The sequence below is a fragment of the Salmo trutta genome, chromosome 3 (genome assembly GCF_901001165.1).
Source record: "Salmo trutta chromosome 3, fSalTru1.1, whole genome shotgun sequence".
Classification (NCBI taxonomy): domain Eukaryota; kingdom Metazoa; phylum Chordata; class Actinopteri; order Salmoniformes; family Salmonidae; genus Salmo; species Salmo trutta.
In genome coordinates, this window is record NC_042959.1 from 71249296 (window position 1) to 71275086 (window position 25791).

The 25791-nt window shown below is 45.6% G+C and overlaps 2 protein-coding genes across 6 annotated transcripts in view; one reads left to right on the forward strand and one right to left on the reverse strand.

Moving 5' to 3' along the window:
- The first annotated feature begins 209 nt into the window (after nucleotides 1–209).
- On the forward strand, nucleotides 210–3400 carry LOC115187186 (GTP-binding protein 10). Of its 2 annotated transcripts, XM_029746323.1 has the most exons (11): nucleotides 210–365; nucleotides 742–935; nucleotides 1131–1222; nucleotides 1361–1505; nucleotides 1587–1660; nucleotides 1811–1863; nucleotides 2056–2163; nucleotides 2274–2351; nucleotides 2490–2613; nucleotides 2729–2992; nucleotides 3108–3400. In XM_029746323.1, exons 1-10 carry the CDS (start codon nucleotides 333–335, stop codon nucleotides 2968–2970), a joined length of 1143 nt encoding a protein of 380 aa, XP_029602183.1. In that variant the 5' UTR covers nucleotides 210–332; the 3' UTR covers nucleotides 2971–2992; nucleotides 3108–3400. The 2 variants fall into 2 exon arrangements, with proteins under 2 accessions (XP_029602183.1, XP_029602182.1); XM_029746322.1 differs by having other exon boundaries at nucleotides 2729–3400.
- A 1076-nt stretch (nucleotides 3401–4476) lies between these two features.
- Nucleotides 4477–25791, reverse strand: part of LOC115187145 (disintegrin and metalloproteinase domain-containing protein 22) — a 115381-nt gene continuing 94066 nt past the window's right edge. For 2 of the 4 annotated variants that reach the window (XM_029746313.1, XM_029746319.1), the window contains 19 exons: nucleotides 23448–23532; nucleotides 23235–23325; nucleotides 22798–22849; nucleotides 19516–19615; nucleotides 19254–19325; nucleotides 19047–19139; nucleotides 17741–17872; nucleotides 17588–17651; nucleotides 17354–17459; nucleotides 17069–17188; nucleotides 15625–15793; nucleotides 15374–15485; nucleotides 13842–13932; nucleotides 13668–13721; nucleotides 13278–13478; nucleotides 12420–12520; nucleotides 12239–12305; nucleotides 10023–10146; nucleotides 4477–7492 (listed from right to left, as the gene is read on the reverse strand). In XM_029746313.1, the coding sequence (XP_029602173.1) occupies nucleotides 7472–7492; nucleotides 10023–10146; nucleotides 12239–12305; nucleotides 12420–12520; nucleotides 13278–13478; nucleotides 13668–13721; nucleotides 13842–13932; nucleotides 15374–15485; nucleotides 15625–15793; nucleotides 17069–17188; nucleotides 17354–17459; nucleotides 17588–17651; nucleotides 17741–17872; nucleotides 19047–19139; nucleotides 19254–19325; nucleotides 19516–19615; nucleotides 22798–22849; nucleotides 23235–23325; nucleotides 23448–23532 (1855 nt within the window). In that variant the 3' untranslated portion in view covers nucleotides 4477–7471. Of the gene's footprint in view, nucleotides 7493–10022; nucleotides 10147–12234; nucleotides 12306–12419; nucleotides 12521–13277; nucleotides 13479–13667; nucleotides 13722–13841; nucleotides 13933–15373; nucleotides 15486–15624; nucleotides 15794–17068; nucleotides 17189–17353; nucleotides 17460–17587; nucleotides 17652–17740; nucleotides 17873–19046; nucleotides 19140–19253; nucleotides 19326–19515; nucleotides 19616–22797; nucleotides 22850–23234; nucleotides 23326–23447; nucleotides 23533–25791 lie in introns of those variants that run through there. The other 2 variants (XM_029746314.1, XM_029746316.1) reach the window with 2 other exon arrangements.

Here is a 25791-nt window from a genome sequence, read left to right on the forward strand (position 1 = left end):
ACCTAAAATGACTTAGCCTATACTAGTGGTGTTTTTGAAAGTTTATCAAAGGGATGTAACCAAATGATTGTTCAAACACTGATTTCTTTGTAGACTAGGACTTCAGGTAAAATCCCACAACATAAACTAATATTTTGTGTGCATAGTTTAGCTGGGGAGGAGAGGAAGGCGGGACTAGCTACCTTGACTGACATCATCGAATCACCGCCCGGTTTGCTGTTTCCTGTTCCACCACCAAACAACCTATAACATCACATGTGAACGGCTAATCTGATGTCTTCAGGCAAAAATGCCACAAACGGTCAACTGTAACTTCTAAATATTCAGTCAAAATGGTTTGGATCAGTAGGATGTGTTACCGGAAAGTTAGTAAACCACTGTTACATTGTAGTTCGCTAACAAGCTAAGTTAGCTATACCAAATATATTTATAATTATAACTAACCCTTCCTGTCTGTGGCTCTACTATCCAGGTAGCCATGCTAGCTAGCTTAGTTTGCTAGTCGTTGCCCTTCACGGTCAGTTTCGTAGACAGGGCTAGCTAGTTGGTTGTGCTGTTCTATCAGTTTTACATGGTCGTTTCTACAATGAACTTGCTAGCTATGGAAATAGTTAAACTGTGTAGCCTAACGTTACTGTCCACGTCATTGTAGAAGACAGTACAATATATTAATTGCTGTAGATATTTCAGTTGTCTGACGCATAGTGTTCAATGATGTCATCACTACTCTCTTTCCTCCAGTATGGTAACTTCGTGGACAACCTGCGTTTGTATGTGCGAGGGGGCAGTGGGGGGATGGGGCTTCCCCGTCTGGGGGGTCAGGGAGGGAAAGGGGGAGACGTGTGGGTGGTGGCTCAGAAGGAGATGACGCTGAAGAGGGTCAAGGATAAGTACCCCCAGAAACGCTTCATCGCTGGAGTAGGAACCAACAGCAGGTACGTCTGGACCACAACTCGCATGGTGGATGGTGAGCTCATCGGTTGATCACTTACATATGGATAACCCATTAAAGAATTTTACAACAATTATTTCTAATGTCCTTTTTGGAAGCGTCATGACATGAACTACCAGCAATCTAATCCAAGTGTGTGTGTGTGTGTGTGTGTGTGTGTGTGTGTGTGTGTGTGTAGTGTCCGCGCTCTGAGGGGGCAGAAAGGAGAGGACCAAGAAGTCCTGGCTCCTCCTGGCATTACTGTCACCAACGATGATGGAAAGGTCCTCGGTAAGTCTTTACACACGATACACCTCCTTCACTGACACAAGGCACTGTGTACTGGTTGAAGATGATGTTGATGTCTGCACTCAGGATGAGTGTTGGGTGTAAATTCAACTGACTATAGTTCATCAATCCCCTCCATAGGTGAGCTGAACACTGAGGGGGATCGTGTGCTGGTGGCCAGAGGGGGTCAAGGAGGCTCCTACCACTCAGAGTTCCTGCCCAGTAAGGGCCAGACCAGACAGATACGACTGGACCTCAAACTCATCGCTGACCTCGGCCTGGTGGGGTGAGACAGGGGACACACATTCACACACACAATCATACAGGAACACATTGACTTCATGATTTCCCCCTCCATCATTACCAGGTTCCCCAATGCAGGAAAGTCCTCTCTACTGACCGCCCTGTCTCACGCCAAACCCCAGATTGCCAGCTATGCCTGTGAGAATTGAGTACACATTTACACACACATCCCGTTGAAGTGAATGTTCCATATATTACCCAGTTTTTTGTCAAATATTTGAATGGAGGATGACACCATGATATTTGAGTTATTTATGAATGGTAAATGTTTGTGTTGTCGTTCTGCAGTCACCACTCTGAGACCGGAGATTGGCAAGGTCATGTATGAAGACCATAAACAGGTAAGAGAAGCAGATGAGGTCACGTCCTCCCTTTTGTGCGACTCAATGTTTTCCTTCACCTGATTGGTTCATTCTCAAGATTGTCTTTCTTCTGGTTTGTCCATACTCGGTGTTCTCTCTCCTCTGATTGGTCCATTCTGTGTTCTGTCCTCTGATTGGTCCATTCTGTGTTCTCTTCTGGGATTGGTGTAGATCTCAGTGGCAGACCTCCCAGGGCTGATAGAGGGGGCCCACATGAATAGAGGCATGGGCCACCAGTTCCTCAAACACGTGGAGAGGACCAGACAGCTGCTCTTTGTGGTTCGACCTAAACACAAACACAATTTATGGTCAAAGTCTCAAGGAGATTTGTGGTGGGAAAGCCTCTAGCTGTAATACTGAGGAAGTCTCTCTTCTCTCTCTGGTCATAGGTGGACGTTTGTGGTTTCCAGCTGGCAAGCAAAACGCCCTTTAGGTCTGCTTTTGAGGCTGTTCAACTTTTAATTAAAGTGAGGCTAGCAGGACACATCTACACAGAAACCACCCACTCCCTCCCTCCCTCCGAGCACCAGTATCACAATATGTTCTCTCTCTCTCCTTATCTCTCCTCTGCCGCCCGTCCCCTCCTCTCTCGTCCCCTCCTATAGGAGTTGGAGCTGTATAAGGAGGATCTCCCGTGTAAGCCTGCTGTGTTGGTGGTCAATAAGATGGACCTGCCTGATGCAGAGGACAAACTCACAGAGCTGCAGGAGCAACTCCTAAACCCACACGGTAATCTAATGATATACATAGTTTATAATCTAAGGTAATACTTAGGTAATTAAGGTGTATGATCTGTGACATTAGACTACTCATAGTGCCCCCCTGGTGTGCTTCTCCCTTTCAGAGTTCTCCCACCTGTTACCTGACGATATGGTTCCTAAGAACAACATGGTCTTCAGACACGTGGTTCCTATCTCAGCTGCCACCGGTTTTGGCATCGCACACCTCAAGACCTGTATCCGCCAATCACTAGACAAGGATGCCTCTATGGCAACGGAGTCCCTGCACTGTGATAGGCTACAGGCGCTGAGAGGGGCGGTCCCAGCCAAGAACACACTCACATGGGGCCCCACCGCCTCAGTTTGAGCTGAACTGTGGAACATTCAGGGTTAGTATGTTCTGCAGTTTTGAAAAAGGGTTTGAACTTGATTCATGTTCACTCAGCCTGGAATGTTTTCAATATTGTGGAAGTCAGGGTGATGTTCCTACCTATCATACCCAAGGTAGGATGACTCCTCGACATTCATCCTGGCTCTGCACCCCTGCTTGAGACTATCTATGGAAAACACTGATGGTGATGATGTCACCCACAGTCACAACCCAGGCAAGGGAGTTGTCGTCCTGCCTTCCCCTTATGACCACACTATGGACAGAGTTACAGAGGTCGAGAAAGAGGGCTGACAAAAGGGGGGGAAGTTTGTTTGTGTGTTTTTCTGCTGGATGTTGTCTCTGACTGTTTGTTTGATGTAATATGTTGCTTTTCCAGCATGTAGTAATAAACATGTTAATTAATGCTGCCTCCTTTAGCAATAACCTTAAGGGAAACTAAACATACATGCATACACATAAAATATTGATGAAAGTTTTATTTTATATTAAATATATTACAATACTGAATGATATTGTAAGAAAAAAAAATATGGGCATTGATTTTTGCATTGTCAGTCTATGTACAGCATACAGTAAAACATAAGTGCAGTAATTATACAGTGGGGTCTTAATGATTCACACCCTCATTAAAGATGAGCAATAATGACTGTATGAAATAATTCAAATACTGAGCTATATTGTATTTAAAAAAGGGGGAAATGATTGATTTATACTAATACAGTGAAAGATTGTTTAACAAGTAATACAAATTTTTCTCAAAGGAATGTCGAAATTGACACCCCTAAAGATTCTTAGAAATAAAGTCAGTCAAAAGTTTATTTGGTCCCATATTCCCAGCACGTTTTTAGAGTCAAAAGCTTGGTGTCATTGTGTGCTAGGAATATGGAACCGAATATGAAACTTTTGACTACTTTATAAGAACCCTTTGGCGTTTCAATCATTTTGACCCCTACCTTTTTGAGGTAGATCTTTCTCTGAGCAAAAATGATCAAATAATATAATTTCCCAATTTTTTTTGTTACATACAATTTAGTTCAGTATTTGAATTATTTATTTTACAGTCAGTATTGCTCATCTTTATGCAGGGTGTCAATCATTTGGGAACCCACTGTATATAGATTTTGTAGCGGTACATATGAGGGTTAAGGTCGCAGTAGGAGCATACTGCAGCAGGATGGGACTGCATGGTGCGTTCAGAGGCCTGATATAACCTACTTCTCCACAGGCTACGGCTGGGTGGTTGGTGCTTGGTTGTATAGATACATTCAAGAATCTGTCCATACGTTTGGACGTTTCTCTGCGGTCCGGTTGGGTTACGTCAGTCAAGCCACTAATACAGATAACACACATCAGACAAGTTACATCTTGTTACCTGGACAGGTTCCACCTGCCACCATCCTAACATCTAATATACCTCAATCCTATGACCTGCAGGTAAATTATCATAGATGTCAGAATTAAGACAGTATGATATTTAAAATATTGCTTGACAATTATGATCCTTTATTTTCATATTACCATGGCCTAGGGAATCCCTTGGTCAAAACTCAAGTTACTAAGCACCAGCCAATCATATCGTAATTGAAATAAGACAAGAGTGATGATGAGAGCTTTAGTCAACATGAGCTCACCTACACAGATCTCTATAGCATAATGCATCCCATGTTGCCATAGCTGCGTCCCATGCTCATACCATAAAAGACACGTACAGATCTTCACATGCCAGAGCGGTCCGAGATGAGTGTGTGCTTTAAAAAACTAAAATGGCCGCATCATATCTCCATTCCACTCAACGCACAGAAGAACAAGAATGCAGTTGGTCTGTCTGAATAACAGCTGTACACAACACTGAGAAGTGAACATATAAAGGTACTTAAGAGTTAAAAATAATACTTGAGATTTGTCATACAGTAGCAATATTAATGTGATATTGTGGTGATCTTAATATCTATGCAGTCATAGTGCATACAGTAGAAAATCAAAACGATCAGTGCCCACATTTTAAACTTAAGCATACGCAGTTAACATACAGCAGGCCTAACTGATATGGACAGTACAGTAACTACAGGATGGGGGTTGTGACTTCTGTACAAATACGTTTCCCTTTAGCCACAGATCTAAGATCAGCTTTCCACTCCCCAATTCACAACATTTACCATCAGGGGGGTAAGATACAAAACTGACCTTGGATCAGTGACTAGGAACACTTTATCCTACTCTGAGTAGGTAAGAACCTGAATCTTAAGCCACATTTAAACCACTAGATTCCTCGGGTCATTCATGAAAATGTTTGAGACCTGGTTGATTATGTTGAAAACCTGTTCACTACTGGAATGGGGTTTGTGGTATGAAATTCCAAGAAGATAACAGCAATTGGCAATCAAGGAAAAAGTATTTCAATGACATGCTTATTTCATATTACAGCCTCACAGACAGATTACTAGAGAACAGTGATAGTGTGCTAGCTAGTAGATCCATTGTCATTCTGTTGGTCTTATAAATCTCAAACAGCAAGCACTGTACAGGACGCTTCATCATTTACAGACAGCAGGGCAAACTTACAGTAGGAAACAAAACAGAAGCAAAAATGCACATTTTAATCATTTTATCCAAACAAATCCCAAATCCAAGTTCATCTGACACAATGTTCAGTTTCCACATTGTTATTCCCACATCGTCCAGTTGGATGTCAGTGGGTTGTCGGTTCCAGTTGTATCTATCTGTTATGTCTGGTCTCACACTGTATACCAGGGGCGGACTGGGACCAGAAATCGTCTCTGGCATTTTAAACACAACGGCCCATTTCTTTCCTCGAGGCCCCCATTATTAGCAAGATAATTATCATTTTGCCCCCCCCCCACCACCCAAAAACAAGTAAGACAGGCCCACTGTGTTAAAAATGGACAAGCCCATCTTGCATTTGCCCAAAATGCCAGATGGCCAGTCTGTCCCTGCTGTACATACAGACCATAGTGTGGAATGATTATAGTCACAGGACATTTCTCTAAACCACCATGGCCAAATGAACATGTATATCACATCTAAAACTACAAAAAACACTTGTTCTCTCCCCTCTGTAGCGAGGAAGGGCTCATGGGACTATCTTAGTTCAAATCATATTCATCATTATCAATATCCAAATGGATAAAATGCTCAGTTCATGTTATAAATCAATGACATTCTTAAGTTTACTGTCTTAATTATGACGGACTGTGACTGAGTGTGCATTACTCAGAGAAAGGGATGACACAAAGGGGAAATATAGAACACTGTTTGTACATTCTGCTGTGGAAGAAAAAGAAAGCTGGAGTGTTCACACAGCCACACGAGAGAGAAGAGAGAGAGTTCAGCCAGAAATAAAAAGAGAGAAACAGACAGAAAAAACAAGTACGGGGTCTCTACAAAGACCTACGGAGAACCCGTCTGTCTATAACACGAACCACAGCAGGAGGAGTAGAGAAGAGGGGGAGCATCCCTTCATCTTTCACCTCTCAGAAAGTAAAAAAGAAAAGCACACATTACTCTGCCTTTAAGCTGTACATATTTACAACGATAACCAAATCCTTCAGGAAAACCTGACAGGGCGAAAGAAAGAGAACAGGGAGGGTCTAGGGTCCATGTCAGGGGCAGTTGGCTAGTACAATGTGTGATACAGTACATAATGAGTCGCTGATCACAGAGATAGAAGAAGCCTATAATGTAAAGAAAGCTTAAAGGCCTAGAGTACGTATGACATCACCATCCCCCACATGCTGTCCGTCCCAGACTTCTTCTTCTTTATGACACTAGGAAGAGTTGATTAACAGGGGGTTCTCATGCATACAGTGTTGGAGTTTTCTACAGTAATTTAACAGCTTGCTTCAAAATGGTAAAGAAATCTGCCGATATGATAGCTGTCCGCGCCCCTCAACAGAGAGGAGCACTAATCAGAGGAGAGAGTTTACATGGGGGCAGGGCTAGAGGGGGGTTGGGGGAGAGGTGAGTAAGGTAAGATGGGACAGTTTGAGGGAGGAGCTAGAAGAGTGTGGTGGAAGCTGGGGGGATGTTGGGGTGTTGGGAGTGGGGGAGACATCCCCAACGAGGCCTCTCCTCTCTGTTTGCACCGTTACCATCACAACAGCTTTGCTTTTTCCTCACCAATGAGTGAAGGGCTGATCTCTGGTGGATCTCCAGCTGATCTGAAAGGGATCTTGTCTTGTCTCGTTCTGTCTTGGCTTGTCAGTGTAGGAATGACAGCTGGCCCCTGTAGCGTCCCCTACTGAGCAGGTCAGGTCTGACGGACCCCGCACACACTCTCACACATTCTCACACCCTCCTCCTCTTCATCTTCCTCCGCTTCTCTTTTCCGCTCATACCAGTTGCTCACTTTTTTCGTCATTTTGTTTCAATTTTGTTTTTGCTTTGTATTTTTTAATTCATAGAAAAGTGGACGAAAATGTAGTTCTTAAGTAGTTTTGCAGAGTAGATAACAGGAGTGTTATATTGAAGTCTCCCACAGCTGCAGGGAGAGAAACGAGATGAAGAGACAAAGACTATAATTAGATAATGGCTTCAGTACCTTAACTGCAGCTAACCCCACAATGCAATAGGGGTATTTATAGTACACACGTCATGAACTACTACTGTATTTACCTACTTTCTAGGACGTTATGTACAGTATATGTTACGTATGAGACGTAATGTACAATATATGTTACGTATGAGATGTAATGTACAGTATATGTTACGTATGAGACGTTATGTACAGTATGTATTACATATGAGATGTTATGTACAGTATATGTTACGTATGAGATGTTATGTACAGTATATGTTACGTATGAGATGTTATGTACAGTATATGTTACGTATGAGACGTTATGTACAGTATATGTTACGTATGAGATGTTATGTGCAGTATATGTTACGTATGAGACGTTATGTACAGTATATGTTACGTATGAGACGTTATGTACAGTATATGTTACATATGAGATGTAATGTACAGTATATGTTACGTATGAGATGTAATGTACAGTATGTTACGTATGAGATGTAATGTACAGTATATGTTACGTATGAGACGTTATGTACAGTATGTGTTACATATGAGACGTTATGTACAGTATATGTACAGTATGTGTTACGTATGAGACGTAATGTACAGTATGTTACATATGAGACGTTATGTACAGTATATGTTACGTATGAGACGTTATGTACAGTATGTGTTACGTATGAGACGTTATGTACAGTATATGTTACATATGAGACGTTATGTACAGTATATGTTACGTATGAGACGTTATGTACAGTATATGTTACGTATGAGATGTAATGTACAGTATATGTTACGTATGAGATGTTATGTACAGTATATGTTACGTATGAGATGTAATGTACAGTATATGTTACGTATGAGACGTTATGTACAGTATGTGTTACGTATGAGACGTTATGTACAGTATGTGTTACCTATGAGATGTTATGTACAGTATATGTTACGTATGAGATGTTATGTACAGTATATGCTACGTATGAGATGTAATGTACAGTATATGTTACGTATGAGATGTTATGTACAGTATATGTTTCGTATGAGATGTAATGTACAGTATATGTTACGTATGAGACGTTATGTACAGTATGTGTTACGTATGAGACGTTATGTACAGTATGTATTACATATGAGATGTTATGTACAGTATATGTTACGTATGTGTCACGTCCTGTCCATATAAAGCTTTTATTTTCTATGGTAGAGTAGGTCAGGGCGTGACAGGGGGTTTTGTCTAGTTTATTTATGCCTACGTTGGTTCTAGTTTCTTTTTTCTATGTTGGGGGTTTTGTCTAGTTTATGTATTTCTATGTGGGGTTCTAGTTTCTGTATTTCTATGTTTTTCTTTTTTGGGATGATCTTCAATTAGAGGCAGCTGGTCATCGTTGTCTCTAATTGGGAATCATATTTAAGTTGTTGTTTTTCCCACTAGGTTTTGTGGGAGAGTGTTTTGAGTTAGTGTATGTGTAACCGATGTGAAATGGCTAGTTAGTTAGCGGTGGTGCGCGCTAATAGCGTTTCAATCAGTGATGTCACTCGCTCTGAGACTTGAAGTAGGGTTTCCCCTTGCGTTGCAAGGGCCGCGGCTTTTGTGGCGCGATGGGTAAAGATGCTTCGTGGGTGTCAGTTGTTGATGTGTGCAAGGGTCCCTGGTTCGAGCCCAGGTTGGGGCGAAGAGAGGGACGGAACCTACACTGTTACCATATGTTGCACCTCTTCGTCACGGTTTGTTGTTTTGTTTATTTATATGTCTTGCATAGTTTCAATGTTAAAATAAAATGTGGAACGATATACATGCTGCGCCTTGGTCTCCTTCATCGTACGACAACCGTGACAGTATGAGATGTTATGTGCAGTATATGTTACGTATGAGATGTTATGTGCAGTATATGTTACGTATGAGATGTTATGTGCAGTATATGTTACGTATGAGATGTTATGTGCAGTATATGTTACATATGAGATGTTATGTGCAGTATATGTTACATATGAGACGTTATGTAGAGTATATGTTACGTATGAGATGTTATGTGCAGTATATGTTACGTATGAGATGTTATGTGCAGTATATGTTACGTATGAGATGTTATGTGCAGTATATGTTACATATGAGACGTTATGTACAGTATATGTTACGTATGAGATGTTATGTGCAGTATATGTTACGTATGAGATGTTATGTGCAGTATATGTTACATATGAGATGTTATGTGCAGTATATGTTACATATGAGATGTTATGTACAGTATATGTTACATATGAGACGTTATGTAGAGTATATGTTACGTATGAGATGTTATGTGCAGTATATGTTACGTATGAGATGTTATGTGCAGTATATGTTACGTATGAGATGTTATGTGCAGTATATGTTACGTATGAGATGTTATGTGCAGTATATGTTACGTATGAGATGTTATGTGCAGTATATGTTACGTATGAGATGTTATGTGCAGTATGTGCTATGTACTGTGTTATTATAGTAGTTTACCCTGGCACTCTGCCTGTTGGCCTTCCTCTGGTCGTCGGGGAGGGGGGGCATGGGGTAAGGGTACCTCCGGCTGGACGCAATGGACCCCGTGGAGGAGGTGGGCGACTTCGCCGGGGAGAGCGTCCTGAAAGAGACAGGAAATTACCTCACTATAGACGGTCACATCATCATTCTTACTGATCTGCCCGGAACAGGCAGAAGTTGCCCTTAAACACCAAGGTAGACATTTTTTCATGACCCTAACGGTTAAGGTTCAGATTGGGGGTATGATAATTTGACCCTAGAGCTGTGTTTAGGGGAAGCATCTGCCTGTGCCAGAGTAGACCAGCCTGAACAGCCCTGGTCTGGGAACAGTCACCTCTACCTCTCATCGACCTGCCTATGACATCATCAACCGCTGCACCATCATCAGCAATGCAACAGGGCCAGCTGTGCTGTGGCTGGAGTGGGAGTGGGCAGGTCAGTCAGTCACCCACTGAGTACAGTTCATTTGACTAGACCTGTGCCTGTGTTGGAGCGTATCTGGGCTGGTCCAGGACCAGAAGGTGTAGTGGAGATGGTGTCATGGTGGGTAAATGTGAACCGACCAGATCGGTGAGCACAGAGACACTCAGTAGGGGACTCAGACATGTGTGTAGCACAATGATGACATCAGAGCAAACACAACACTGAACATGCAGAGATAAAGAGAGAGAAGATGGCAAGAGCAACGGAGGGAAATAAAGAAATAGACTAGTAATAGAGATTATTTCTAATGACTTCCTTTTTGGTGTCATTACAAATAAAGCAAAACAATTATGTTACTCAATACTCAACAAAATGTAAAACTGTTGTAAAAGTTCAGCAGCTATTGATACATCCAACCATCCTACATCCTAGAAGGAACCATCGTACGCTAAAAGCAATGATTCATGGGAGTATAAAGACACAAGAGGACAAAGAGCTGTCAATCAAAGCTCTGACATCATCACCAGAACTACCAATCAATCTGCTCTTTATCTGTGATAAAGGGAACTGACCCCCATTTGGGAACCACTGGTATAACCCTTCCCTACCTCCCCTGGCCAAATTGAACCCAAATCAACAGACCAAGCCAAAGGGGAGTTAAAAGAGGGGGGTAGGGGTTGTTGAGGAATAGGAGATGATCTGAGGTAATACCTAAGGTAGGGTCCTTCAGTGATTTTATTCACATCTTCTACCCACTTAGTTACATCATAATGCTCTGTTTGGAAGCGAGGGGTTAAATACCTGAGGAGTGGGGATTGATAGACACACCGAGAAGGGAGGAGGAAAGGAGAAGAGGAAACAGGAGGAAAAAGAGGATGAGAGGGAGGATGGAGATGAGGAAGAAGGAGAAAGAGGACGAGGGAGGAAGAGGAGATATTTTAGGAGAGCAGAGCAGACCAAAGACATTCTGAACACACACCACCAAGATGCAAGTGAGTGGAAGACAAGATGACTAGATGAATGTGTGTTTTAGTAAGATGGTCATTTGCATTTTGGCCAGGTGTCACAAATCGGTCCAAGCAGTTAAATTCTCCTCATTCACTTCCATGCTTTCAAACAAGAACAGTTACTCTGCAAATGACCTCAGGTGCCAAAACCAAGAAACAAACAAACAAACAAACAAAAACAGGCTGGGAGATCAACAAGGCTGAAAGGTCAACGAGGCGGAAAGGTCAACAAGGCGTTAATTGTGTTCATTCATCGGGGAGTGTGTGCAGTTGTTTTTGAGTGGCCATGCTAGAAAGGACAGAAGTATGGTTTCACAAATGTCATCTTTATAAGCAATAGCCCTGACCTTAACATTTAACCTTTACATTTACCCTCACCCATAACACTAACCCCTAGATAAAAACAAATAGCATTTGTCCGTTCAAGCATGGCCATAGTGACTGCCATTAAGTCCCACATGCACTCTACAATGCCATTTATCTTTATAGAACAGTGCAGTACAACATTCTAGAACCATGGCGTCTCTGAGGTAACAAAATCTGGTAATAGTCAATGTAACTCAATAATACACTTTCTTATAAAGTTCTTGTGAAATGCTGGATTCACAGATTCTACAAGTACCCCACAATTTGTATTAGTCTATTTCACCATACAGAACCTCTTGGCTTGCTGCTATTTGAGCTGATTTCTATAGTGACTGGATGGGTGTAAATACAATCCCTGAGCCATGTGGAAGTCCATCCAGGAACATGGTGACTTACTCTGTAGAGTTGGAGCGAGGACGGAACTTCTTCCCTTTCGACTTCTTGCGATTTCCACTCAGATTTCCTACAGAGGAAGGACACAGTAATACACGGTTAGCACAGGGAAATATAACTCTGTGTGTGTGTGTGTGTGTGTGTGTGTGTGTGTGTGTGTGTGTGTGTGTGTGTGTGTATTTACCTTGCCATGAGTTGCTCCTGGGTCGTCCGTTCTCACAAATGTCAGAGATGTGTTTGGCGTCAGGGATTCGCTCGCTCCACGAGTGGGACAGACCGTTAGACCTTCACACACAGAGTTATATTTCCTTGTGAAACAGTGATAACCATTATCATCACCATCATCATTACTGACAACCTGATCCCCATACTTTTTTATTTAACCTTTAACTAGGTAAGTCAGTAAAGAACAAATTCTTATTTACAATGACGGCCTACACCGGCCAAACCCGGACGACGCTGGGCCAATTGTGCACCGCCCTATGGGACTCCCAATCGAACCAGGGTGTCTGTAGTGACGCCTCAAGCACTGAGATGCAGTGCCTTAGACCGCTGCGCCACTCGGGAGCCCAGATTTACAACATCTGTTAAGTCGGTTTGATTTCTGGGACCACCCATACGTAAAATGTATGCACGCACGACTGTACATTATTATTATTATATTATTTTCCTTTGTCTACAGTAGAGAACGGACAGACAGCTCAACGTAGGAGGAGGAGAGGAAGGAGACTGATGCTACATTCCATGAGAACAGACTACCACACCATGACGACTGTGAACGATAGCATGATGACAGAGAGCGATACCATGACAACAGGGAGTGATACCATGACAACATGATGAGAAGAATGTGCAGAAAGAGGCATATTGCAACCAACACTACACAACCAACTACACATATTGCGAACAAGACAAGATACCCTCGACACACACAAAATAAGAAACCCCCTCACCACACACACACACACACACACACACACACACACACACACACACACACACACACAGAGACGTTTGCGATGGCAGTGAGATGATGTCACACCTGAATGCAAACAGAGAGATGTTTTGTGAGATGGAGGCGATGGAGGGGGGGAAAGAGAGCGTGTATATCTGCAGGTTAGACAGACAGCCAGACCTCTTCTTGGAGCTACAGCCTGAGTTGGTGCTAACCCCAGGGGCCAGGTCACTGTAGAACGAGTCTGCATCCCCGGGTTTCTTCACATAGTCACCCGGAGGCATTTGCCTGAGAAACGCCAACAAACATTAGACATCGGAACACTGTCCTGACATAGATGTGATTTCACAAACACATCAATAAATTGACCAACACATAAATAGATCAACAACTAATGAATGTTATAGAAAATGTGGAATTGTAAGTCGCGCTGCTAAATGACAAAAATGTAAATGGGAAAGAATAAGGATGACAAACCTGCAGAATCTTCTGTGAACCTCTGACTCAACGTAGCACCGCTTTCTGTAGCTCCTGTTAGCGAAGAAGGACAGTCACGTCAGACACACTGACCAATGACAGGATCCCAAACCAGTTCCTAATCCTAACTAGTCAGCTATCCCAGGTCTAGAGCTGAGGTCCAGCTGTACTCACTTGTATCCCCAGGCGGTGATGGCCAGGATGAGAGCCAGAAACAGAATGGAGCCAGCGATGGCCCCAATGATGATGTTAGTACTGGTGATACCTGAGAGGGGAGGGGGGGAGAGAAAGAGAGAGGGGGGGAGAGAGAGAGAGAGAGGGGGGAGAGAGAGAGAGAGGGGGGAGAGAGAGAGAGAGAGGGAGAGATAGAGAGAAAGAGAGAGAGAGAGAGAGAGAGAGAGAGAGAGAGAGAGAGAGAGAAAGAGAGAGGGGGGAGAGAGAGAGAGAGAGGGAGAGATAGAGAGAAAGAGAGAGAGAGAGAGAGAGAGAGAGAGAAAGAGAGAGGGGGGAGAGAGAGAGACAGAGAGAGAGAGAAAGAGAGAGGGGGGAGAGAGAGAGAGAGCACTTTAATAACAAACTGTATTATAGTTGTTTCCAGATTAATCTGTAGGAGAAACACACTTTGAAGTGATCAAGTGATACACCTCACTTCAATAGTACACTAAAACACAGCACACTCAGAGGGAAGAGATCTGAAAGCAAAGAGGGGGAGGAAACAGATTGCAAAGATTGATGTGTATGTTTTTGAGGGAGAACGTAGAAGGATGCAAAAACATGACTGACTACAGGCTAGAGAGACTGGGAAGGGGTGAGAGGGGGAGAAAGAGGAGGTAGTGACATCACAGAAGGGGCAAACACAATGAAGAGGAACTCAGATCTGACCTCAGCGTCACTCCATCAATGACATGAGCCTGTCGACAAAGAATGTGTGTGAAAATAAACAACAAACAAAAAGAAAGACAGAAAGGCGTGCCTGTTTTTTTTTTAACAGATACTGATGCAAACGGAAAGGCCAAAAATAACGATTATATGCAAAATAACTAAACTAAACAATGAATGAAGCAATGATTTATGATGAAAATAAAGGCTTAAATAAGTATGTCGAACCAAAACCTCTCACAGAGTGTTTGTGTAAATAGGAGGAGAGGGAAAGAGTTAGGAGTTAGAGAGAGAGCGAGAGAGATAGAAAGGGAGAGAGAGTGTGAGGGAAAGAGCAAGAGCAAGAGCGAGACAGAGACAGAGACAGAGACAGAGACAGAGACAGAGAGAGAGAGAGAGAGAGAGAGAGAGAGAGAGAGAGAGAGACAGAGACAGAGACAGAGACAGAGAGAGACAGAGAGAGAGAGAGAGAGAGAGAGAGAGAGAGAGACAGAGAGAGAGAGACAGAGAGAGAGAGACAGAGAGAGAGAGAGAGAGAGAGAGACAGAGAGAGAGAGAGAGAGAGAGAGAGAGGAGAGAGAGAGAGAGAGAGAGAGAGAGAGAGAGAGAGAGAGAGCGAGAGAGAGAGAGAGCGAGAGAGAGAGGAGAGAGAGAGAGAGAGAGAGAGAGAGAGAGAGAGAGAGGGAGAGAGAGAGAGAGAGAGAGAGAGAGGAAGAACAAGAGGAAGAGAAAGATAGGAAGAGAGAGCCATTTATAAGCTTATGTAAATAGGAGGAGAGGGAAAGAGTTAGAGAGAGAGATAGGGAGACGTGTGGAGTTGTTTGTACCTGATACAGAGGCGGTGGGTCCAACCACCAGGTAGCTGAGAGGAGACGTAGAGTTACAATCGTCTCCAGTCCAACCCAAGTGACACACACACTTCAGCTCGTTACTGCAAATCTGCAACACACACATACACAAGCATGCAGGCACACCCACCAAACAATATGTTATTAGGAGCTGAAAGGTTGGAGGAGGAGAGAGAAAGTGGGTGTGCATGCATGTGTGTGTTTGTGCGTTTGTGTGTGTGTATCCGTACCCCGTGTCCAGAACAGATGGTCTTCTCGGTGGTTCCAGGGCAGGTGCTGAAGTTGAACTCCTGAAGGGGCAGACACTTGTGGTTGAAGCAGACCCTCTCTGTCCCACAGGCTGTCCCATCCTCCACATAGCCCAGGTCACTGTCCCCGTCTATCATCACGTGACCCCCACTGACATACAGCACACAACACAACACAGTCAGAGGATCCATTCATATAGAAGTAACACAGGGACATAAAAGTATAGAATTGAAGTCACAAAAAGAGAGCTAGAGGCATTATTCTGTATGTGCTCTGGAGGCCTGCATCGTCAGAGAGAGAGCTAGAGGCATTATTCTGTATGTGCTCTGGAGGCCTGCATCGTCAGAGAGAGAGATAGAGACATTATTCTGTATGTGCTCTGGAGGCCTGCATCGTCAGAGAGAGAGCTAGAGACATTATTCTGTATGTGCTCTGGAGGCCTGCATTGTCAGAGAGAGAGCTAAAGGCATTATTCTGTATGTGCTCTGGAGGCCTGCATCGTCAGAGAGAGAGATAGAGGCATTATTCTGTATGTGCTCTGGAGGCCTGCATCATCAGAGAGAGAGATAGAGGCATTATTCTGTATGTGCTCTGGAGGCCTGCATCATCAGAGAGAGAGCTAGAGGCATTATTCTGTATGTGCTCTGGAGGCCTGCATCGTCAGAGAGAGAGATAGAGACATTATTCTGTATGTGCTCTGGAGGCCTGCATCGTCAGAGAGAGAGATAGAGACATTATTCTGTATGTGATCTGGAGGCCTACATCATCAGAGAGAGAGATAGAGACATTATTCTGTATGTGATCTGGAGGCCTGCATCATCCACAATGGACCATATGTCAAATACTGTTTCTTCTTTCTAATCTTTCATTATTTTACCAGAAACAATTAAATCCGTTTTTCTATGTTTCTTCAAATTCGTGGCATTTCTTATGTCCTATTATTAAATAAGCTAAGACTTTATTGTGTTATCCTTGCTAGGTTTTTAATGCATGGACTGCTTGTTCTTGGCTATATATATATATATATATATATAAATATATATATATATATATATATATATATATATATATATATATGTCTTTTGAATGATTAAATAAATAAATCCATCATCAGTTGAGACAAATTGCATTGTGTGTGTTCATGATAATTACAGTACAATTATAGATAAATGGGTCCACATAATAGGAATTTTGTTCCGCTAAATAGCAATTGTGTTTAGTGACGTAAATATAAGGAGGTCGCTTTATCAATCAGTGTGTGTAAATATCTATGAATGGACTGTAATTCCTTAGCAACCCAAGGAGAACCATAATGCGCTGAATGAATCAGAGTCTGATGACCTCTGACTGAGTCACACTAGGCTGAGTGGTGTGTGTGTGTGTGTGTGTGTGTGTGTGTGTGTGTGTGTGTGTGTGTGTGTGTACCTGCAGTCCAGCGAGGCGCTGTGCTGTGCAACAGAAAAGGACGTCAGTCCCCCCTGCAACTCTCCTAGTCGGGGGGCCGGCGATATGTTGGAACATAGCAGGTACCCACAATGCACGTCTCTGAAACACACAGGAAGTAGTGATGAACCTTCTCTCTAAGTTCAGGTTCCGTTACTTACCTAAACTTTGCTGGACACATGTTATGTTCAAGGATAAAAGTACAGTGCGATGGCATGTCATTGTATTCAAGCATAACAGAACTGTGACACAAACAAATGTCCTTACTGCTTGTTGCATTGGACCCATGTGTCTTTGTCCTTCCCACAGTTCCCCTTCTCTGTCCCCTCGATATTCAACTTCTCATAACAGAACTTGTCAGCAGCGGTCGCCTCTGAAAAATCAAACAATGAACAGGGATGATGTCACAACCTACATAAATAACCCTGCATTGAATGTCATTGAGGTCGACATAAAAACGTTTTCATCAGTGATTGAATCAAAAACAGTAATGTTACTCACTCTCTCCCCACAGGTACTTGCACTGTCTGTCTTTGGTCTTGCACCTCCCGTTAAAGCAACGACCCTGGACACAGAGGAATGGTACACTTAGAACACAAACACACACCTGTACACACCAACTGGTCCACTCTGATTATTCTTCATATCTCTTACCTGTTCCTTTTCACATGAGTAGCCGTCCATCTTGTGTACGTTCGGGGGACACTGGCTGGAGTTACCAGTGCAGTTCTCTGGAATATCACAGTCATTCACTGCCTCCCTACACACCACGCCCATAAACTCCATCTGCCCACACACAACACAACACAGGTCAAAGCATGTCAGTGGGTGTATGACATTTACTCCTGAGGTACTGACCTGTTGCACAGACTAACCACTGTAATTATTATTTGACCCTGCTGGTCAGCTATGAACGTTGAAACATCTTGAAGAACAATCTGGTCTTAATGGCCATGCACTCTTATAATCTCCATCCGGCACAGCCAGAAGAGGACTGACACCCCCTCAGAGCCTGGTTCCTCTCCACCTGGCACAGCCAGAAGAGGACTGGCACCCTCAGAGCCTGGTTCCTCTCCACCCGGCAGTCAGAAGAGGACTGGCACCCCCTCAGAGCCTGGTTCCTCTCCACCTGGCACAGTCAGAAGAGGACTGGCACCCTCTCAGAGCCTGGTTCCTCTCCACCTGGCACAGCCAGAAGAGGACTGGCACCCCCTCAGAGCCTGATTCCTCTCCACCTGGCACAGCCAGAAGAGGACTGGCACCCTCAGAGCCTGGTTCCTCTCCACCCGGCAGTCAGAAGAGGACTGGCACCCCCTCAGAGCCTGGTTCCTCTCCACCTGGCACAGTCAGAAGAGGACTGGCACCCTCTCAGAGCCTGGTTCCTCTCCACCTGGCACAGCCAGAAGAGGACTGGTACCCCCTCAGAGCCTTGTTCCTCTCCACCTGGCACAGCCAGCAGAGGACTGGCACCCCCTCAGAGCCTGGTTCCTCTCCACCTGGCACAGCCAGAAGAGGACTGGTACCCCCTCAGAGCCTTGTTCCTCTCCACCTGGCACAGCCAGAAGAGGACTGGCACCCCCTCAGAGCCTGGTTCCTCTCCACCCGGCACAGCCAGAAGAGGACTGGCACCCCCTCAGAGCTTGGTTCCTCTCCACCCGGCACAGCCAGAAGAGGACTGGCACCCCCTCAGAGCCTGGTTCCTCTCCACCTGGCACAGCCAGAAGAGGACTGGCACCCCCTCAGAGCCTGGTTCCTCTCTAGGTTCCTGCCTTTCTAGGGAGTTTTTCCAAGCCACCGTTCTTCTACAACTGCATTGCTTGCCGTTTGGGTTTTAGGCTGGGTTTCTGTATAGCACTTTGTGACATTTGCTGATGTAAAAAGGGCTTTATAAATACATCTGATTGATTGATTATGCATATGTGCATATATGCGTGTTGTGAAAATGCATTGTGTCCTGTACCTGACAGTTGTTACAGCAGAGTCCGTCGCTACACTTTGAGCCTTGCGTGAGTGTACACTTCTGACAGCACTTCTCTCCCTCCCTCTCGCACTCCTAGTGACGGAACACAAACACATTTAAACAAAGGCATATGAATCAAGGTTCCCTGTAGATTCTCCAGGACCAGAGGTGTCTAGGGCCGATGTCTGTCCACTCTCAGCTACTCACCGCTGGGCTGCCACAGTCACACTCCTCCCCTGGCTCCACCAAACCATTCCCACACTCTGGAGGGTCAACCAGCTGGAGTCACAGAGAGCGAGGGGGGAGAGTGACAGAGAGTAGAGAGGAGAGAGAGAAAGAGATTGGTTAGGTTTATCTAAGTGCATTGGGTGAAATTTAAGAAAAGTGCTTTATAAGCTTTGAAGTTAATTTCTTCATTATCCCCTCCAGGGGTGTGTGTGTGTTGTGCGTGTGTGTTGTGCGTGTGTACCTTTAGTGGTTTGTTGAAGAGACAGGCTCCACCACCAGTGTGGAGGAAGGTGTGGTACTCCTCCACGTTGCAGTTGGAGAACCTCTTGGGCAGGTAGAAGCTGTTCAACACAAACACAGAGTCACGCAGTTACACTGGAAACAACTGCAGCACGTCAACAACAACACACATCCCTCTGAGACACACTGTGCCACTCGTGTTGCTTTAGCCTTGTCCTTACAGAGAGAAGGCCAGTAGTGTGGTATATACTTACACACTTCCGTATATGAACAGGAAGGAAACATTCACCACAAAACGTGTTCAACAAGACTGACTAACATTTCTGACTGATTCTAAGAGTTAGTTCCATTTCAGCTCAATCCAAACCCTTACAGCCCACCATCTATAGAATAACACAAACCCACACCTTTTATCTGTTGATGACCACAGTCAAAGTCAGGGTCAAAGAATAGGGATAGTAGCGGTATGGCATTGGCATACAAGATTAATATTGACTGATGGTGAGTAGAGGAAATAATATTTGTCACATTATTGTTATTGTCCTTGTTGTTGCTTCTGGTTGTGAATCATAACCTATGCACAATCAGTGATGTGTGGTGGCAGAAATCAGGTCCCATTGATAGCTTAAGGACAAAGGTGTCTTTTGTTGCAGAAAATGATTGACTTGAAATTAATCAATTTCTGCAGACCACCTTTGCCCTGAAGCAATCAATAGCACCTGGTTTGCTAGTAAGCAATTGACACTCAGTCAGGGGTCTTTCTGTTGTTAGTCTGTCATTGTTAGTGTTGACCCCTTGCTGCTCTGCATTCCTGCAATCAGGGCTTAGCCTCAGATGCTGTTGTCCTGTCTCCCCATAGCACTGTTGCTAAATGATACAGCAAATATGTATCCGCTTTGAGTAGTAATGCTAGTGAGTGGCTAATGGGAGCTAGTGCTGTAAACACAATGCAGCAAATCCTGGGCCCAACAGGAGCTTTCCCAGAGAAAGGAAATGGTGGACGTCAAGGGGCTGAGTTGAGTGTGGATTATTGTAGCACTTACAATAGTAGTGAGAGTCATACTGATTAGGAATCAAACAAAGGCTCACAATAACAGAGAGAGGGATAGAGAGAGAGCGAGAGAGAGACCTCCAATGAATCACTGGCAATATAGATATACATCAACCCTCCCTTACTTCTTTCTATGTTTCTCTCAGTCTCTTCTTCTCTCTCGCTAAACACTCTAAATGAAGAGAGGATATTGTATGATGACTGATAAAGAACATTTCCCATTTGTGGGGCGGTGGCCCCAACATAGCCCCAACATAGTAAAACCCTCAGTAATGAAGAACCTAACACAGCAGAACCCAGTGTGATACAAACACAAGTATCTCATTCATCCAGTGCATTATGGCTCCCCCAGGCTGGCTAACAACCCAATTGTTCTCACACACACACACACACACACACACACACATACACACACACACTAATTAAGGAACCCAGATAGAACCCCAACCCTTTTGAAGGAGAGAACCACCACACAGTAAACGGTCAGTATTAGTTAATAGGAACAGACATGCAGGCGCTGAGAAGAGAAAATAAAAAGTCCATCCATGGGCGTGACTGATACTTGCTCATTGAATACGAGTGTCTGAAATACCATTGACCTCTGCTTAGAGAGAGGGAGTCTGGGTAAGAGCCATGTGCTGGGGAAAGGGTAAACAATAACTTCTGACCTTTGACATGTGACATGCTGACCCCACGGAGAGGTTGCTAAAGTCAGGTAACAATATCAAAGATAGAATCCTAAGAGGGGTCAGTGCTGTTGAGTACAGTGTTAATGCAGATAAATCATATTGGTCTCGTACGGGAATGACATTGCAGACTGTATCAATCGGTTAGATGGACACGACATGATGGGTAGGGCTCATTGTCAAAGCTTTAAGGGGAAAAGGGATCCCTTATGAGTATAATAGTAGTACAATCCGTTGCTCCAAAAGTGCTCAGCGAGTGACATCAGCCCAAAACTGAAAATATATATGAAAATATATCTGAAAAATATATGTACATAATGAACATAAATAAATACAGCTGAGATCAGACCACAGAGCTGTATTTCTTTACACTGCATCATCATCATCATCTGAAGAAGAAGACGAAGCTACGGCGGGACGTCGAGCCACAGAGGCCGTAATGCTATTGGATGGAATGGGAAAGGTTGAGATGACTGACAACCCTTCCAGGCAGCCGATTGGTTCAAACTGCACGAGCAGCGTTCCAGCCAAGCATCTGCTCACCTGCTGTCCCATTTGGGATTGAGGGGAAACGCAAGAGGTATTAAAGAAGAGGGGTAAAGACACACATCCTCCATACTAACACACACACACACACAGCGCTCACACACAGTTGCATCCATATAGATACACACACAAGCTGCAAAGCAGCAAGCGTGTACACACAGAAACACACAATGAACGGTAAACATTTGGCTGACAAGGACAGTACAAGAGCTCCACAGTTAACTGAGAGAGGTATAACATATTATTCAGAATATAGAATGTGATTGGTGGAACCTCACGTGGCAGTTCTGGAAATGACCAATCACTCACAGATAGTATTACTAATATGAATCCCTGGCCAAACAGTCAGGGATTCTGTTACTGATGTCTGGAGTAACTGAAGTTACTGATGTTACTGAAGTTACTGATGTCTGAAGTAAACAACAGCCTCTACTGCCATCTAGTGGAATATTTCCTGAACTACACCGCAGTCTAAAGTATTTTCTAACGCTCCAGACATTGTTAACCCTGAGTCAACACTAACAAGATAATCACTGTGAATGTATTATTTGTCCTAATTCAGATTATCTCCTCTGTCTAAATGTCTATGTTTCTCGGTAGTCACTTTCTGGCCAGGCTAAGATGGACAAAGGGGGCATTATCATCAGAACTGATGAATAAATATATGAGATATTAGTTCTTAGTCGGAGTTAAGGTTAGGTTCAGGGTTAGGGTTAGGTTTAAGGTTGAGGGTTAGGTTTAAGGGAGAGAGTTAGGGGTAAGGTTATGGTGAGTTAGGGTTAGTGGTTAAAAGTGCAGTACTTCCATCCTTTCTAACATGGTCAGATAGTGACAACCCTCTTCTCTAAGAGACTAACGCACTATGACATCACAGCGACACAGAGGCGCACAGAGGGAACACACGTTTGGAATGTCGGCATTGCCGCGGGAGATGGGGTCTGTTGCCGTGGCAGTGTGCGACGGGTTGTTTGGGAAACAAAGTACTTTAGAGGAAACTTACCCAACATCATCCATGATGCAGCCAGACCAACGGTCATCACACTTGCACTCGCCTGTGGAACACACAACATACATGTCTCTGTGTGGCCAGTGTGTGTGTGGCCTGTGTGTGTGTGTGTGTGTGTGTGGCCAGTGTGTGTGTGGCCAGTGTGTGTGTGGCCAGTGCGTGTGTGGCCAGTGCGTGTGTGTGTGTGTGTGGCCAGTGTGTGTGTGGCCAGTGTGTGTGTGTGTGTGTGTGTGGCCAGTGTGTGTGTGGCCAGTGCGTGTGTGGCCAGTGCGTGTGTGTGGCCAGTGCGTGTGTGTGGCCAGTGCGTGTGTGGCCAGTGCGTGTGTGTGGCCAGTGCGTGTGTGGCCAGTGCGTGTGTGTGGCCAGTGTGTGTGTGTGGCCAGTGTGTGTGTGGCCAGTGTGTGTGTGTGTGTAAGTGTACAGGATTGTACCGTTGAGGATCCTCTTCTTGTCAGAGAAGATGCCAATGTTTTGTCCCAGAGACTGGGCCAGGGTTATAGCCATCTCATCTGTCTTGCCATACTGACAGAGGAAGGGAGGAGAAAAGAAAGAAAGAGAGAGAATAGAGAGAGAGAATAAGTTCTTAAACTGTGCCTAAAAGAGATGCTGATCGAGGTCCATTTTCATCCTGAAGCGGGGCCTACCTCATTGACTCCTCCTCCTTTAGTAAGAGAACAGACTCCTCCCATATAGGAAGCTCCTCCCCAGCTGCTATGGAACCGGTTCCCTCTGGTAAAAAGAGAGGAAGTGATTAAATCTCTAAACCAGGGGTTCCCAGACTTTTTAGTCCCGTCAAATAAGGATGTCACCAACAGCCAATGTTAACTTTTTAATTTGGGGCTATGACAGTCTATTACAAATCAGTCTGACAGGAAGCATGGTTTGAAGTGACTAAAATGCATCAGACCCCCCCCCACACACACACACAGAGACAGACAGAACCCATACCACCCCCTCTCCCCCACCCCACACAGAGACAGACAGAACCCATACCACCCCCTCTCCTCCACCCCACACAGAGATAGACTGAACCCATACCACCCCCTCTCCCCCACCCCACACAGAGACAGACAGAACCCATACCACCCCCCTCTCCCCCACCCCACACAGAGACAGACAGAACCCATACCACCCCCTCTCCCCCACCCCACACAGAGACAGACAGAACCCATACCACCCCCTCTCCCCCACCCCACACAGAGACAGACAGAACCCATACCACCCCCTCTCCCCCACCCCACACAGAGACAGACAGAACCCATACCACCCCCTCTCCCCCACCCCACATAGAGACAGACAGAACCATACCACCCCCTCTCCCCCACCCCACACAGAGACAGACAGAACCCATACCACCCCCTCTCCCCCACCCCACACAGAGACAGACAGAACCCATACCCCCCCCCTCTCCCCCACCCCACACAGAGACAGACAGAACCCATACCACCCCCTCTCCCCCACCCCACACAGAGACAGACAGAACCCATACCACCCCCCTCTCCCCCACCCCACACAGAGACAGACAGAACCCATACCACCCCCTCTCCCCCCCCCCCCCCACACAGAGATAGACTGAACCCATACCACCCCCTCTCCCCCACCCCACACAGAGACAGACAGAACCCATACCACCCCCTCTCCCCCACCCCACACAGAGACAGACAGAACCCATACCACCCCCTCTCCCCCACCCCACACAGAGACAGACAGAACCCATACCACCCCCTCTCCCCCACCCCACACAGAGACAGACAGAACCCATACCACCCCCTCTCCCCCACCCCACACAGAGACAGACAGAACCCATACCACCCCCTCTCCCCCACCCACATAGAGACAGACAGAACCCATACCACCCCCTCTCCCCCACCCCACACAGAGACAGACAGAACCCATACCACCCCCTCTCCCCCACCCCACACAGAGACAGACAGAACCCATACCACCCCCTCTCCCCCACCCCACACAGAGACAGACAGAACCCATACCACCCCCTCTCCCCCACCCCACACAGAGACAGACAGAACCCATACCACCCCCTCTCCCCCACCCCACACAGAGACAGACAGAACCCATACCACCCCCTCTCCCCCCCCCCCACACAGAGATAGACTGAACCCATACCACCCCCTCTCCCCCACCCCACACAGAGATAGACAGAACCCATACCACCCCCTCTCCCCCACCCCACACAGAGATAGACTGAACCCATACCACCCCCTCTCCCCCCACCCCACACAGAGACAGACAGAACCCATACCACCCCCCTCTCCCCCACCCCACACAGAGATAGACTGAACCCATACCACCCCCTCTCCCCCACCCCACACAGAGATAGACTGAACCCATACCACCCCCTCTCCCCCACCCCACACAGAGACAGACAGAACCCATACCACCCCCTCTCCCCCACCCCACACAGAGACAGACAGAACCCATACCACCCCCTCTCCCCCACCCCACACAGAGACAGACAGAACCCATACCACCCCCTCTCCCCCACCCCACACAGAGACAGACAGAACCCATACCACCCCTCTCCCCCACCCCACACAGAGATAGACAGAACCCATACCACCCCCTCTCCCCCACCCCACACAGAGATAGACTGAACCCATACCACCCCCTCTCCCCCACCCCACACAGAGATAGACTGAACCCATACCACCCCCTCTCCTCCACCCCACACAGAGACAGACAGAACCCATACCCCCCCCCCACACAGAGACAGACAGAACCCATACCACCCCCTCTCCTCCACCCCACACAGAGACAGACAGAACCCATACCACCCCCTCTCCCCCACCCCACACAGAGACAGACAGAACCCATACCACCCCCTCTCCCCCACCCCACACAGAGACAGACAGAACCCATACCACCCCCTCTCCCCCACCCCACACAGAGACAGACAGAACCCATACCACCCCCTCTCCCTCACCCCACACAGAAACAGACAGAACCCACACCACCCCCTCTCCCCCACCC